Source organism: Physeter macrocephalus, chromosome 10, assembly GCF_002837175.3.
Source record: "Physeter macrocephalus isolate SW-GA chromosome 10, ASM283717v5, whole genome shotgun sequence".
Taxonomy (NCBI): domain Eukaryota; kingdom Metazoa; phylum Chordata; class Mammalia; order Artiodactyla; family Physeteridae; genus Physeter; species Physeter macrocephalus.
Window position 1 is genome coordinate 28,487,599 of NC_041223.1, and position 15,642 is coordinate 28,503,240.

Below are 15,642 nucleotides of genomic sequence, written 5' to 3' on the forward strand. Positions count from 1 at the left end.
CGCTTAAAAAGGAGGTTTCATTTCGTGGGCGCGATCGCCTGGGGGGTGACGAGAGTGTTTCTTTGCCTCATTCATATTTCCTAGACTTGGCGGGTTCCATCACCAGCCTCCATCTCGCTTTGCCACCTCCCGTTTTTCCCAGCGCTGGCTATAGTTCTGAGGAGCAGAGCGCTTCTTCGGGGCGACAATGAGAACACGAGCAGGCTCCGAGAAGCACCTGAGCATTTCCATGGTCCCTTCCCGCTCCAGAGGGAGCGTATTCTTTCTCCTTGGAGGGCGGCGGCCTGGAGCTTCCCCGCGCGCCAGGAGTCCAGCGCTCGGCCCGAGAGCGCGCGCCCGGCCTCAGCCGGAGGGCCCGCTGGCGGGCGCGCGGGCGCGCGCGCGCGGCCTCCGCTCCGCAGACGCCGCACTGCAGCGCTTCCAGGCCCAGGCTTAGGGGGCGCGGGGGCGGGGGCGGGGGCGGGGCCGTGGGAGGGGGCGGGGCCGCGGAGGGGCGCCGAGGCCCTGCAGAGGTCCAGGCGGTGAGTCGGCGCCGCATCGGTTGTCATGGGGACGGCGGCGTAGGCAGGCGCTGACGTCAGCTGGCGGCGCGCTGCCTGCACTGCGGCACCCAGCGGGTGCTCAGAGCCCGGGTGGCTGGCGGCTGCGTAGTCCGTTCGGCCGCCTATCTCTCAGCCCACCCCGCACGGTCCCGGCGTCGGCTCTGGCGGGACCCTCTGTGGGCAGGTCTGCGCCCTCTTCTCCGTGAGTACCCTGCAGGCCTGCTGGTGGCGGGAGCCCGGGCTCGGGCGCTCGGCCTGCCCTGGCCCTCTTCGGGGAGAGTGGCGTGGAGAGCTGCTCGGGTCCTAAGGCGCGGGAGCGGCGGGCCGGGGAGGCCGGGCGGGGCCTGCCCTGCACCACTGCAGTCTGACCCGCCCAGCGCGGCAGAGTGGAGGGATGGGGTTTCTGAGAGTTACCTCTTCGTACTTACTTTTCATCTCCCTTAACTGGGCTCCTTTTCTCCGGAACGCTGAGCGTGGTGTCGTGAAAGAGTGAATGCAATCTTTGCCTTTCCTATTCCCGGTTCTGGTTTAACAGCGTTTAAATCAGGTGCGCACTAAGTACATAAGTTTATTTTCTTTTAGGGTGTCAACCTGGTGCTGAATCTTGAACCCGTGAAATACCTTCTTAATTACATCTGAGAAAAGGTGATCGATGTGTTACGTTTCTAAGAGTATAGTTACATTAACAGGGTCGTTTCGATATGTATACAAATAGAAGAAAACGTATACTATTTAGGGATACCTGCTAAATGGCTTTGCTACATTTCCGCATTACTGTGAAAACATCTACTGACTGGAGCATATGGCTTCTCCTTCTTCTGAGAAAAGGATGCTAACAGTTTTTCCACCTGTTGCGTTTACGCTTGCTGTTACTGCTTGGGCGTTCCGGAAGAAGATTGCTTATTATGAGCACTCTGAGAAATTAAAAATATATATATTTGAAAGAAGTTCAAATACCAAAAGTTTTTTTAATCGTATTTAGAACCTTATATATTTATGGAGACTATCCTGATATATTAGTTGAATTATGTATACGGGTTTTGTTTGTTTCCTTTTATCCCGTGCTGTAAAATTCGGTCAAGGAGCGAATCATCCAAGCCTCTGCTTTTTCTTCCCTTGATCTTTAGTCATTTATTGGCTGATAATAAGGCGTTTAGAGAAAACAAAATGAGATGAAATGTAATGCAGTTAATTTCCCTATTTTGTATCTCTTAGCAGGTCCTGTAAAAGGGTTTGTGAAGGAGAAGCTTTTAAATATAATGACATATATGAGATTCACAGATGTCATTTTAAGTTTGACCTTAATTTTCGCTGATGATCTTACTTATCAAATATTAGTCATTCTATAATGTATTTGCTATAGTACACATTACTATTTAGAGATGATCATTTCTGTAATGTATTTGCTGTGTTTATCATTAAATTAATATTAGTGTTTACTAATTGGATTGTACATTAGAGTACTAAATCGTAGTAAATAATGTAAATACATAATTTATTTAATATGTTTTGTCTATCAAATAATTGTTTATTTTTAATACTATAATAATGGACATAAAGTAATGGGCCAGCCACTGTGCTGATAACTTTGCTTTTCAGTATTTCCTTTTCTCCTTACAATAAAGTAGGTGCCATTTTAATTTCCCAGGCAAAAAAAAAAAAAAAAAAAACTTAAGCCTGACTCATTTTGACCCTAGAACCATTATTACTGCCCCCCCCTTTTAAAATTGGATACATAGATGAAGAGAGCACAGGCCTAGCCCTCCACAAGCTAGCAGTTTGGTGGGGTGCAGTCACAGAAGATTTAACCAGAGTGAAAAATCAAGGCCTAGGTAGGAGGTATGAAGATCAAGGCACTGTCGGAGCACAGAGGAGACATATTTAACGATTGCTGTTACTACTTGGGCTTTCAGGAAGAAGATTGCTTGTTATGAGGACTCTGGGAAATTTTTTAAATATACATTTGAAAGAAATTCAAATACCAAAAGTTTTTAAAACCATCTTCAGAATCTTGTTTATTTATAGAGACTGTCTCTAACCCCTCAAAGTTAGCGAGCTCCCTAGAGAAGATACTGATACTGACCTGGGTCCTTGGACTCTTTAATCAATAGAAATTGATACGAGGGCAGACAAGAAGTTTAGGCGAGGCTTTATTGGGACTTCTGTTGTTTCACGAGGGAGTAAAAATGGGAAACGGAGTGGTGGGTCGGGGTGTGGGGCAGAGCTGGTTCCTTAAATGGGGAGAGGTTGGGGCCAGATTTGTGGGCTGGGCCGGAGGCATGGCTTAGGTGTACTGCCCACCCCCTTGGTGGTGCTGTGAGCAGGGATCCTGTACAGTATGCTGCTGCTTTTGTTCCCAGCACCTCAGAAGTTGGGTTTTGGCCCTTTTGTATCTTACTGTTCATGATTTTGCCCCAACTGTGCATGCATGCAGTTGTTTTTAGTCCTTTACAGTTTATGTTTGTCCAGGTGCAGACACTCCAGTAAAGGGACCCAGGTCCCAGGTCTTAGCCTGTCTCAATACTATTTGCATTTAGTGTCAAAGGATAGTTAGGAGTTAGAGAGACGAGAGAGGAAGGGCATTTTTCAGGAGAGAGGGGTGTATGTGTAATGGTACAAAGGCAAGAAAGAGTTTGGCACATTTGAGGGCCTGCAAGTGGTTTCACAGGGCTGGAGCCCACATTGTGGAAGTGTGGCTAGAGAAGGGGAGGTGGAGAAAGGCAAGAGGTCATTTCACTAGTAGCTTTGGACCCCAATGGGAAGGACCTCATGTTTTCCAGTATTTAGGAGCTATTGAGTTCTAAACAAAGAAATGATTCCGTCACATTTGTATTTTAGAAAATTCCTCTGGTGGTTTTTTTTTAAGGGTAGTGTGATGGAGGCATGGAAATAGTCTTAAAACAAACAGCAAAATCCTTCCATAGTCTTTCTGTACCTCAAAGCTACTGCCTCGTGTCACTGCCTGTGCAGGGTGGAGGGAGACAGTTGGAAGCAGAATTGTAGAAAGAATTATCTACACATTTCTTCTACAGGTCTTACCTTCCATTCATTCCTCCACCTGTGGCTGCCAGATTTCTGTCCCTCCACAAAAAGCTTTGCACATGTGACTTCCTGACTGCAGATCCAGTGGACACTCTTCAAATCTTACAAGAACTCTTGGTACCACACAGTGTAGACCACTTCTTTCTTGAAACCCTTTTTCCTTTGGTTACTTCTCCCAGTTTTTCATCTATCTCCCTGATGTCTTTTTAGTTTATTTTGTGGTCTCCCAGAATTCTGTGTTTGGCCCTTTTTTTCTTGCAACCATCACAAATATAAATAAATGATGCCCAAATCTTCAGACTCTTATCTCCTTGCTGGATTACTATATTCTATCACCTACCAAACATAAACTGAGTTTATATATATATATATATATATATATTTATATGAATCTCCATACACATACACACACACACACACACACACACACTCTATATGTGTATATAGCAAAAATAGCTATCATTTTTGAAGAGCTTGCCATGCTCTAGGCATTGTGCCTAGTGTTTTACCTGCATATTCTCATTTCATCTTTACAAAAACCCTGTAAGTGATTTACTATTATCATTCTCTTCTGAAAGAGTAGGAAATTGAGATTAATCTACTGACAGAACTGAGATTTGAATCCAGGAATCTGACAATAGAGCCAATGCTTATAGCTGCTTAATACCCGTCAGATATCCAGCTCAACATGCCCCGCTAAAGCTCACTGAGCGTCCCCATAAGAAGTATCTATTATAATTGTAGCTAATGTTATTGATGCTTGTTCTAAGGCACTGTTTTAACCTTTTTATCATTTAACTCTTACAACAGCCCTTTGAATAGTCACTGTTAGACTGATTTTACAGATGAGGAAACATTGCCCAGCCCATACAAGTAATCGTGGGAGATTACAGTAGTTCCAGGACTTGTGTTTTAAACTACTTCACTACACTTGTGCTATCCTGCACTGTATTCCAATTAATGATACTACTGGTCTAATTATTTCCTTTTAAAAAACATGAGAATCATCCTTGACTCTTTGTTCTATCTCTTCAGTAGTTTTTATTTAATCTGTCTAAAATGTCATACATTTTCTGCTCAAGATAAAAGAATATAAGTAAACCTTTTCTTGATGACTCAGTCATAATATAGTTTAGCTATTTTCCTATATATTGAATCACCATGGAATACTATAAATATTAAATCCTTATTTGCTTTATTTTTTTTTTCTACTTATGTGCTGTCAGGTTTCAATTACTGATGCAGTTGGCTTTGCAGCCTCTCCCTTTTCTAATTTGGGGTAGATTGGAAAGATGATTAGGCTTATTGGATCTCTTATCTTCTAGAAAGAGTTAATGCTGTTTTCTATCAATAAAGAATAGGAGGTTTTACTCTGTGTATTTAATGATGTCTATTTTGTCTGTATACCGGATAGTTGTTACAGAAGTTAACTCACATAATTAGTGTATGTGTATAATCATTATTTTCTTTTTAGCATTTGTTATCAGACTTTTCTGTCCAAAGTGCCCCTAATACTAAAGGAACACGAATGTGGATCCCCAGGGACCTGCAACCTTAACTGATAATTGTTGAGTCAAATCAATTTTTTTTAACAGTCTTCATTTTTATTCTTTAAAATGTATGCATATTGTGTTCTAATGTGAGAATTAATGTCTGTTTTGGACACACACCCTCATCTTTTACAAAAACTGGAAATTTAAGAATATATATATACTGAGTTTATCCATGGTTTTGATACACAATGAAACACACCCAGGTATTTATTTGAGAAGATGGAATGAATGCTTGTGCTTAACCTTCTCTGTTGCAGCATTTTCAGTGGCAGGTACAGAAATATTTATATTCATTATCTGTGAATGTGCTACCCAGAAGCATACTTTACTAGTGTAATAGAGTATGTGCTTGGGAAAGACAGTCCTGATACAGAGTTTGGTTTCTCAAAAGTACTTAGAATTGTTCATTTTTTTACTTAAAATACTTTAAAAGGTGTATTAATATACTGTTAGATGTTTATTGCCTTTCAAAATTTTTTTTTTTTTTTTTTGCTGCTCCGTGGCATGTGGGATCCTCCTGGACCAGGGCACGAACCCGTGTCCCCTAAATCGGCAGGCGGACTCTCAACCACTGCGCCACCAGGGAAGCCCTAAAAATTTTTTAAAATTTTTTGTCTCAAATATATAAATATTTTACTCAATTATGATCCAGTTTGCTTTACTTTAAGACTCTAAACTGATTCAGATGTATTTAAGTCATTTACATAAGGTTGGAATAAGAGAACTTAGTTTTATTGGTATAAACCTGATGAGGTAGTAGACAATCACATAATCTTGTGTGAAGAGTATTTTATAATTTTTATTTGGAAATTCCATATTACAAATAAATCCTCTTTGTTTTAATAGGATCCTGATTGAATCAGTGCTTTACAGTATAACTCAATGCTCTCCAAGAAGCTGAGATATGCCCACTGGTAAGATTTCTATGAAATTTATATATGCAGTACATATTATTTATTTTAAAGTTTGGATTATTTTAAGGGATTCTTCAATTAAGGAATGAAGTAGATGTCATCAACCAAAAATTACATTTAGAGATATTTCATAGTTTGATATTTAGCTTTCTATGTAATGTTGGTGATTAAGGTTAGTATGTATTCATTGGCTGGCAATTTGGGACTCAGCTGGGCAAGGTAAATGATAACAACATATGGTTAGTTTTTATTTTTTATTGTCAAAATGGGTTTTTCACTTTAGAGTAGACTTTGGCAAACTTTTTCCTAAAAGGCAAGCTAGTAAATATTTTAGGTTTGGTCTCTGCTACGGCTCCTCAGCTCTTCCATTGAGGCACAAAAGCAGCCATAACAGTTCTTAACAGAATGGGCATGGCTGTGTTTCAATAAAACTTTAGTTATTAAAACAGGTGACTGGCCTGCAGGTAGTAGTTTGCCAGTACCTGCTCTTGGGCATTCATTCATTCAGCATTTATTTATTTGCAACATGTTTATTGAGCACTTACTCTGTGCTAGACCCCATGATAGTAGCTAGGGATATAGTTATGAACTACCTCATATAGTGGGAGAGACACAGTATATTTATGTATATAGATATACAAATAATTACACAAATTCAAGTTGGGTTAAGTGCTGTGAAGGAAAAGAACAGTCTGTCTTGTGAGAAACAGAAATTTAGATGAGGTTGTCAGGAAATGTTCCGCTTTAGAGGCAACATTTAAACAGGTATCTTAACACCAGCCAGCTGTGAGGAGTTAGAGGAAGTTTGCACCAGGTGGAAGCAGCTTCACATGGGAGATTGCTTGTTCTGGCAGAAGAGCTAAAAACAAGGATGTCTGGCTAGAATGTAGGGATCTAAGGGGATGTTTTTTGTTTGTTTGTTTTTAATAGATCTTTATTGGAGTATAATTGCTTCATAATACTGTGTTAGTTTCTGTTGTACACCAAAGTGAATCGGCCATATGCATACATATGTCCCCATATCCCCTCCCTCTTGAGCCTCCCTCCCATCCTCCCTGTAGGGATATTTGTTTTAATTGAAGCTGTAGAGGTAGACAGACCAGGAAGTAAGAACCATGTAGGGCATGCGAAGGACTTGCTTTATTTTGTCCTAAGTGAACTGGGAAACTTACAGGGTCTTAAGCAAGGTACTAGCATGATCTGATTTATGTTTTAAAGGGGAAAACAACTTTCAGCTTTTAATATTTGTTGAAGGCTGATTGTTGGCCAGGCAAGCATTAGTCATTTTTCATGAAAAAATGATCTTTGACATAGGATTATTCCGATTTTACACATAAGGAAAATAAAGTTTAGAGATGTTAAGTGACTTGTTTAAGGCCACCTAACAGTTGTAGGTGCTACTGTGCATCATAAGTAAAGAGTTAACTTAGCAAAGGAAACTTTTAGAGGGAGTAGCCCAAAAGGTAAGATGGATATAGGTGAGTGTGGTGTCACCAAAGCCCAAAGAAAAGATTTTAAGAAAGGACTAATCCTTTTAACTCATGCAGGTATTTACAAGGCTGTGGGTGTTTTATTTTTTAACATAATACGTGTGATAATAGAGTTGCATAGAAAATGACATGAGTCATTATCATTTGTAGTTGAGAGTGAAGCAAAGGTGAAGACCAAAGTTCGCTTTGAGGAATTGCTTAAGGCCCACAATGATCTGATACGTGAAAGAAAAAAACTGAAGAAAAAAATTGGCAAATCTGGAGAAAAATTCTCAGTGAGTAACTGACCATTTGGTAATGGTGACTTGTATATCTGCATAAAATTATGACTTTCATATGAAAACTCCAAGGAACTTTGGAAATTGAAAACAGTAAATCTGTGTTGTGGTCAATAACGTGGTAAAACAAAGCTTGCATTAGAATCAGCCTCACTTTTCACTCTTTGAGTATTGAGTTCTTGAGTGCTGTCCTACAAGAATAACAGACCAACTGGTTAAAGTGATTAGGGATAACAGGGAAACGCAAAACTAGCCATATCACACGTTCTTGAAGAAAACCAAGATTTTTAACCCAGAATTCTGAAGAACTTAGGAAATAATATCTTACTTCAGATATTTAATGGCTTATCTTTATTTAGACTTCTTCATCTGATTCTACCCAGCAGAGCCAGGAGAAATCAGTGGAACCTTAAAGAAATAATTATCCTTTTGTACTTGAGGTATACTTTCAAATGATAGAATTTTTGGTAGCACCCTTGAAGGGATTGAAAATACAGAACTCGAAGCAATACTAAACAAATCAGTAATTAACTACAACCTGATTCCCAAGGTATTATAGAGTCTGTAATAGTATCCCAGTTAGTGCACTATTCACTCTTCAAACCTATCTCGCTATTTCCATTGCACCTTTTACCTCTTTGACCATAATCTCCACACAAATAAATAACTTCGTGCATGTTCTGGTAATTGGTACATGCATGTCCTGGTAATTGATACAAAGAATACATACATTTCTGTGGCAGGAGTTTTATGAGTTATATGCATCCTACATTTCACTTGTAGCATATTTTACCCTATTCTGTATTTTTTCATGAGACGTGTTCATTTTAATACTGTCTGGCAGCCATCAGTGTAATAGTTATATTCTCAAGTGAGGCAAAAAAAAAAAAGTTATAGCATTGGCTAGAATGCAGCTGCACACTTGTGAGGGGTTCATAGTATACCAGTGTACTACTGCATACTAATTAAGAACTGCTGACACAATGGATCGGATTAGGTCTCCCATAGTGGATGCTGCTCTAAAATAGATTATGCCACTTCTGGTGTACCAGTGTGCAGCATGGTAGGGAAGAGTGGCATATGGACGATGGAGCATTGCTTGCTGGGATATGCCCTCCCCTTGAGTAAGGTGGTGTACATTTGGCAAAAGCAGAAAGAACCTTGGACACAACTGTCTGCAGAATATTTTTATGGACTCAGTCAAAGTAGAATCTCATACTTTCTCTCACTGTCAGAACTGGGCTTTGTGTGCATGAACAAGGTGCAGTTTAGGCCAGGAATGCTAAATTAAATGGATAACTAGAAAATGGGCAGAAGATATGTCCATTTATCCAAGGTCCAGTTTAGATGGTGGGGACACACAAGTGGGAGGTGATTAAATGTAATCTACTCAGCTTCTTTTGGCACACACCAGGCCATTCAAGGTCTCTCTTAATTCAGAGATAAGTATTCTTAAAAAAAATATTTAGGAAGAAATTTTTCAGCTCAACGGAAGAGGATTATTCCTGGAAAACAAACTATTTTTGAAATGATTTACTTTAGCAAACAGAGGAGGAATACCTGCTTTTATTTACTAGATAACGGTGCTCTCTATCTTTCAAGCACTCTTCTAAACATTTTATGTATATTCACTCATTTTTAATACAAACAATAAAATTATGCAGTTTTATATCCATTCATAGATGGAGAAACTAGATCACAGAGAGGTTGAATAACTTACCCAAAGTTACTGTTATAGTTAGTGGTAGAACCAGGATTCAAACTCTGACAGTCTGACTGCAGGATCCACTCTCTTAACCACAACTCAATAGGACCCCTTTTAATAAGGCATGAAGTGATGGGATCTCTTCAGAACAAGAACAAGGACTCCCATGTGCAAAACAGGCTGACACTGAAAAGGACGTGGGCTGAAATAACAAAATTAGGCAAAGAGAAAGCCATAATAAAATTCGTAATAATGGCAGGATCATGTTACTGTTTTTCAACTGCCTATCAGGCACTCTGATAAGAGTTTTACAAATATTATTTCTGATTTTTATGTTAATCGTGAAAATAGATATTAGAGCTCTTATTTTGCATACGAGAAATTTTTTGAACATCTGAACAGAAAATGACTTACCATCTTTGCCAGGGCTGTATAGGCAGAAATAGAATAAGTAGGAGTTATTTTATGTATATATATATATATATTTTTTTTTTTTTTAACACATAACAAAGATTTTATTTAAATCATTGATTAATGAGGGAATCAGTAAGGTGTTATAACCAGTTCAGATGGATTTAATTTACAGAGATTTATCTAACAGAAAAAATTGAGTTGCATTGTATTAATAGAAATCATTTACATAGCTATGGACAGGAAACATTTGTATTACTATCAATTTTCTACATGTTAACCCTTTTTCTCTACTGAGTTGTAAAATAGTCAAAGACAGTGAAAGAGAAATAACCAGAATGGATGAGCTAATTTTCACCCATTAGATTTCAAAGACTTTCTTACACTGGAGTAAAATCAAAACAACCTGCAGTCCTTCTGTTCAGGGATAACCTACATATACGAATTTTGTGCCATATTTTTTAATATCGTGTAAGAATTGTAGAATAAGGATTTAAAGCCACAGTCTCCACATTCTCTCTTCATTGCTTCCTTAAAACTGTATCTCAGGCCTAAGTAATAGAATTGACACCGTGGAAAAATTTAATTAGTAATGTGGCAGACAAATATGAAGCATTGTTCATGAGAAGAAATGGCTGAAACTAAAATGAAAGCTATAAGAAATAACAAGGACGCATAGAAATACTTGACTTACAAGTAAGTGTTCCCAGACAGCGCTAGTGGAGCAGAAACAGTAAAAAGAGCATGAGGAGGAAACCTTCCTGAGGTTAAAAGAACATCTAGGAAGAGATGAATCCATCTTGCATTTCAGTTAATTTTATGAGATGAGAACTATATCTGAAAACTTTAATAAAGAAAAACACAAATTTTGCGAACATCTAAACAGAAGAAGAAACATCTATTGCATTTCAGACTTCTCTCAAAAAACACTAAGGCCAAAGACGATGGAGCAATATCTCTACAATATTTAGGGGAAAATTGTGTTCCAAGGAATCTACTTGCCTAAATTGTCAGTCAGTTGTGAGGGCAACAGTGAGCATGTGAATTAGCAAAGAATTGCTGCTAGTGTTCCCTCCCTGAAAAAAACAAGAAAACTATTGAAGATGGATTAGTTGAATGTGTAGTACCATTTCCAGAGACATGAATCAAAATGAAGGATTTAAGAATAGAGAATTTATGATCTGAAAATATATATATCTGATTGAGGCTTGAAACCAATTAAATATGTAGACGTTTCTTATGCCAGTTGTTTCAAGAAGCTATGACACAAGAACTAGTAGTGATAGAGTTGCTTTAGTTTCTGGGGGAAAAGGTCAGTTACAGTCTCATTTTATCTCACATTAAATTACACTTCAGACATCTTAAAAAGGTAAATGTAAAAATCTAAATTAGTAAACAAATACTTAAATAAGAAAATAGAAATGGGCTGGTTCAGTTTTCCAGTGTAGAAAGATACTCTGATCTTAAAGGAATGAGAGACATCCCAAGTAATGAGAATATTCTCTGTCTGCACACAGAAGACTCACTAAATATTTGTTGACTAAATAAATCTGATGTAGAAGATACTTTTTTGAGTCAGAAACAAATGCAACTAAAAGCCAATTCGCTGAGGAAAATATGTGATTTTTTTAATAGCCACAGATCTAATACTCTTTTATATAGCCAATAATATATAATAATTGTTAACATTTATTGAACACCTATATTCTGGAATTAGAAGGATCTTTTCAGTGTTTTATAGTTATTACCCTATCAATCTTCAGAGCAACCTTATGAGTTCCATTCCTATTGGTAACATGTAAAGAAATGCCACAAATAAATGCCATAAATAGTAAGATACTAAATCTCTAGGTGAGCAAAAGGCATGAAAAATAAAACTAATTACAAGAGAAAATAACATTGACTAATAAAATATAGAAACACTTTAAAAGCTATTCAGATTGGAAACCAGAGATGGTATTTTTGCTTACCAAATAAGTATTCGAAAGTTTATTAGCAGGATAGAGAGCAAAGCTGTTTAATATAAGGTTCATAGAAAGGTGAAGCAGTACAAGTATAGACAACCTTTTCAGGAAGTTTGGCTGTAAAAAGGGATATTGTGAAGATGATATTGATTGCATTCAGGTATTTAAACGCTGATAGCTGGAAGATAATGGAAAAGTTGATGATACGGGAGAGGAAAGTTTTCTAGAACACAAGAAAACCCACCTCTTTATTTATTTTTATTTTTATTGGGATATAGTTGATTTACAATGTTGTGTTAGTTTCAGGTGTACAGCAAAGTGAATCTGTTATACATATACATATATCCACTCGTTTTTAGATTCTTTTCCCATATAGGCCATTACTATAGGCCATTATAGTTCCCTGTGCTATACAGTTGGTCCTTATTAGTTATCTGTTTTATATATAGTAGTGTGTATATGTCAGTCCCAATCTTCCAATTTATCCTTCCCCCTTCCCCTTACCCCCTGGTAACCATAAGTTTATTTTCTACATCTGTAATTCTATTTCTGTTGTGTAGATACGTTCATTTGTAGCCTTTTTTTACATTCCACATATAAGCAATATCATGATATTTGTCTTTGTCTGACTTACTTCACTCACTGTGACAATCTCTAGGTCTATCCATGTTGCTGCAAATGGCATTATTTCATTAGTTTTTATGGCTGAGTAATAATTCCATTGTATACATGTATCATATCTTTATCCATTCCTCTGCTGATGGACATTTAGGTTGCTTCCATGTCCTGGCTATTGTAAATAGTGCTGCAATGAACATTGGGGTGCATTTATCTTTTCAAATTATGGTTTATATATCTGGAGAAAACCATAATTCAACCCACCTCTTTATAATGAGAAGGAAAAGAAAAAGGTCAGTTGGGGTGCATGAAAATTTGTAGACTTGGTAGCAGAAAGTTGCTACCAAGCAGCTTCCCTTTTAATGGCTTTTATCTGTGAAAGTGAATCAAGAAGTGACAGCACTGGACTTCAGAGGTGAGTGAAGAAAGTTTGAAATAGCCACAGCAGAGTGCATATGAACAGATTATGCAGCGTAGAAGAATTGTCCATAGCTTTGAGGTGTCAGTTGAATTTGTAGACTAAATGTTTATAATAGTGCCAAGTTTTGAAGTGGTTCTTCCAGCAGTATTCAACATCCTGGTTATAGTTATAGAGATGAAAGTCACTTAATTTGAATAGTACCTGGAGTTTTTCCAGACAGGTGTGATGGATGGAAAGTACATGATAATGGTGAGTGATGAATGAAGTGATGGATTATGGAATCAAAGCATCAGGAACTAAAGATGAGAGGCATGATGAATAAGGAGAATATATTGGGTTCAGAGCATAATGAATGATTTATTATTTTATACCACTAAGTCCAGAGTGGTTTGATACTCAGCAGTAATAGGTAGAACAAATACAGTAAGTCCCCGACATACGAACCTTCAAGTTGCAAACTTTCAAAGATGCGAACGTGCATTCATGTCCAGTCACATTAGTTAATTCACATGTCTGGCATACATTGTCACGTGTGTGCATCCTCTACAAGTGGTTGTGCTTTTGTGTACTTTACAGTACTGTATAGGGTACACTAGTACAGTATCTTTATTTCAAGCCCAGGATGTCTAGAAGTAAGCGTAAAAGCAGCGGTATATAGCCGATTGTGTTAGTTGGGTACCTAAGCTAAACTTTGTTAGACTTACAGACAAATTGGACTTATGAACGCCCTCTCAGAATGGAACCCGTTCTTATGTAGGGGACTTACTGTAAATATAAATTGCTAAGTAGAGAATAAACGCTCAAACTGTAGCTATTATTAAGTTTGAAGATGCATCTGAATTTTTGCCTTTTAAAGGGGGAAATTTAAATCATGTTCTGTTCATTGTCATTGTCAGTTTTATATCATCTTGATTTCATTCCTTTATTTTCTCCTATCATTTTATCCTAATAACTGGTATTTCATAGAGGTGATAACTTCTTTTATGAATGACAACTTGTGAAAATGTTTGTGTTAAATTAATTATAAAAGGTGGAAAATATTCTAGATTCTCTAGCTGTTAATATCCTTTAGTTGATTTATGTATTCATTCACCTTTATCAAGCACAGCATTCCAAGGGCTCAGAGCTCAGTTCCCGGGAGCTGGCCACAGGCTGGTCCTGAATACAGGCCTGTTTTGGGATCTGAATGATTTGAGCAACCAGGGCTGCTGAATTAACCCTTTTCTGCACAACCTTTAACCAGACTGGTTAGAAAAAAAAGGAAATGAGCACAAATTACCAATATTAGGAATATAAGAGGGGTTCACTGCAGATGTGTTAAAGACCTTAAAAGGATAATAAGGGAGTAGTATGAAATAACTTCATTTCAATAAATTTAGCAGCTTAGATGAAATGCATAAATTACTTGAAGGACACAAAGCTCACTCAAAAAGAGACAGATAACTTGAATATTGTATATCTTTTAAAAAATTGTGTCTGTGGTTAAAAACCTGCCCACAAAGAAAATCAGGTGGCTAGTTTTCTCAGCTGGCTTCACTGATAAATTTTACCAAATTATTTAAGAAATCATAATAATTCTATATAAACTCTTTCAGACTATGCAAAAAGAGTGACTACTTCTCCACTGTTTTTGGGGGCAGTTATTAAGTACCCTAAAACAAAAACCAGATGAAGACATTACAGGAAACCTACACCAGTATCCCTTTTGAATCTAGAGCAAATATCTTCCACAAAATGTTAGGAAATCAGTCTTACATTATATTAAAAGGATAATACACCGTGACCAGTGGGATTTATCTCAGGAATATAGCACAACATTTGAAAAAAGTAGTCAGTGTAATTTGCCATATCATAAGATTAAATAAAACCATATGATCATCTCAACAAATGCTATAAAAAGACGACAAAATTCGTCACCCATTCTGATAACTCTTAAACAAACAAAAAGTCTAGAAGGAAACTTCCTCAACTTGATAAAGGGCATCTACAAAAACCTACAGGTAAGATTGTACTTAAAAGTTAAAAACTGAAAACTTTTGCCCTAAGCTTGAGCACATCACCATGCATATTCATAATTGTGCAGGTGACCCTGACTAATGCAATAATGCAATTTTTAAAAAAGAGCATAAAGATCATAAGTGAAGAAGTAAAAGAATCTCATTTGCAGTTGACAAACTCTCTAAAAAGTGCTGTTAGAACTATTAAATGAGTTTAGCAGAATATAAGGTCCAAGTATAAACCAATTGTATTTCTATACCAGTAATGAATAACTTAATTAAAATTTAAAATATCATTTATAGTAGTAACAAAAATATGTAGCAATCAAGGAAGAATTTATCAAAAAATATGTGAGACCTGTATACTGAAAATCCCCAAACTGCTGAAAGTAAAAACCAAATAAATAAAGAGATATCCATATTCATGGATTGAAAGAATCATTATTGTCAAATAATTATTGACAGATTATTATTATCCATTCTCTGAAAGTTGATCTATTGATTCAATTCAAAATGCCAGCAGACTTTTAAGAAGTGAAAATATAATTATAAAATTCATTTGAAAATTTAAACAACAGACCTAGAATAGCCAAAACAATTTTGCAAAGGAAGAACAAAGTCAAAGGAATTTTGTCATCTGATTCAAAACTCATTGTAAAGCTTTAGTAACCAAGACAACCTGGTATTGTCATAAAGGTGGATATGTA

General features: G+C 37.4%; 1 protein-coding gene across 15 annotated transcripts in view; it reads left to right on the forward strand.

The window, feature by feature from the left end:
* Positions 1 to 610: 610 nt before the first annotated feature.
* The window catches only part of AHI1 (Abelson helper integration site 1), a 194,821-nt gene continuing 179,789 nt past the window's right edge, over positions 611 to 15,642 (forward strand). For 13 of the 15 annotated variants that reach the window (XR_003681424.2, XR_003681426.2, XR_003681425.2 and 10 more), the window contains exons 1-4: positions 611 to 744; positions 1,125 to 1,187; positions 5,984 to 6,051; positions 7,692 to 7,816. Coding sequence is in view for 12 of the 15 variants with exons in the window: in XM_024122533.3 (XP_023978301.1) it covers positions 6,042 to 6,051; positions 7,692 to 7,816 (135 nt within the window). In the remaining 3 variants the exon portion in view is untranslated. Of the gene's footprint in view, positions 745 to 935; positions 1,090 to 1,124; positions 1,188 to 5,983; positions 6,052 to 7,691; positions 7,817 to 15,642 lie in introns of those variants that run through there. The other 2 variants (XM_028494414.2, XM_028494415.2) reach the window with 2 other exon arrangements.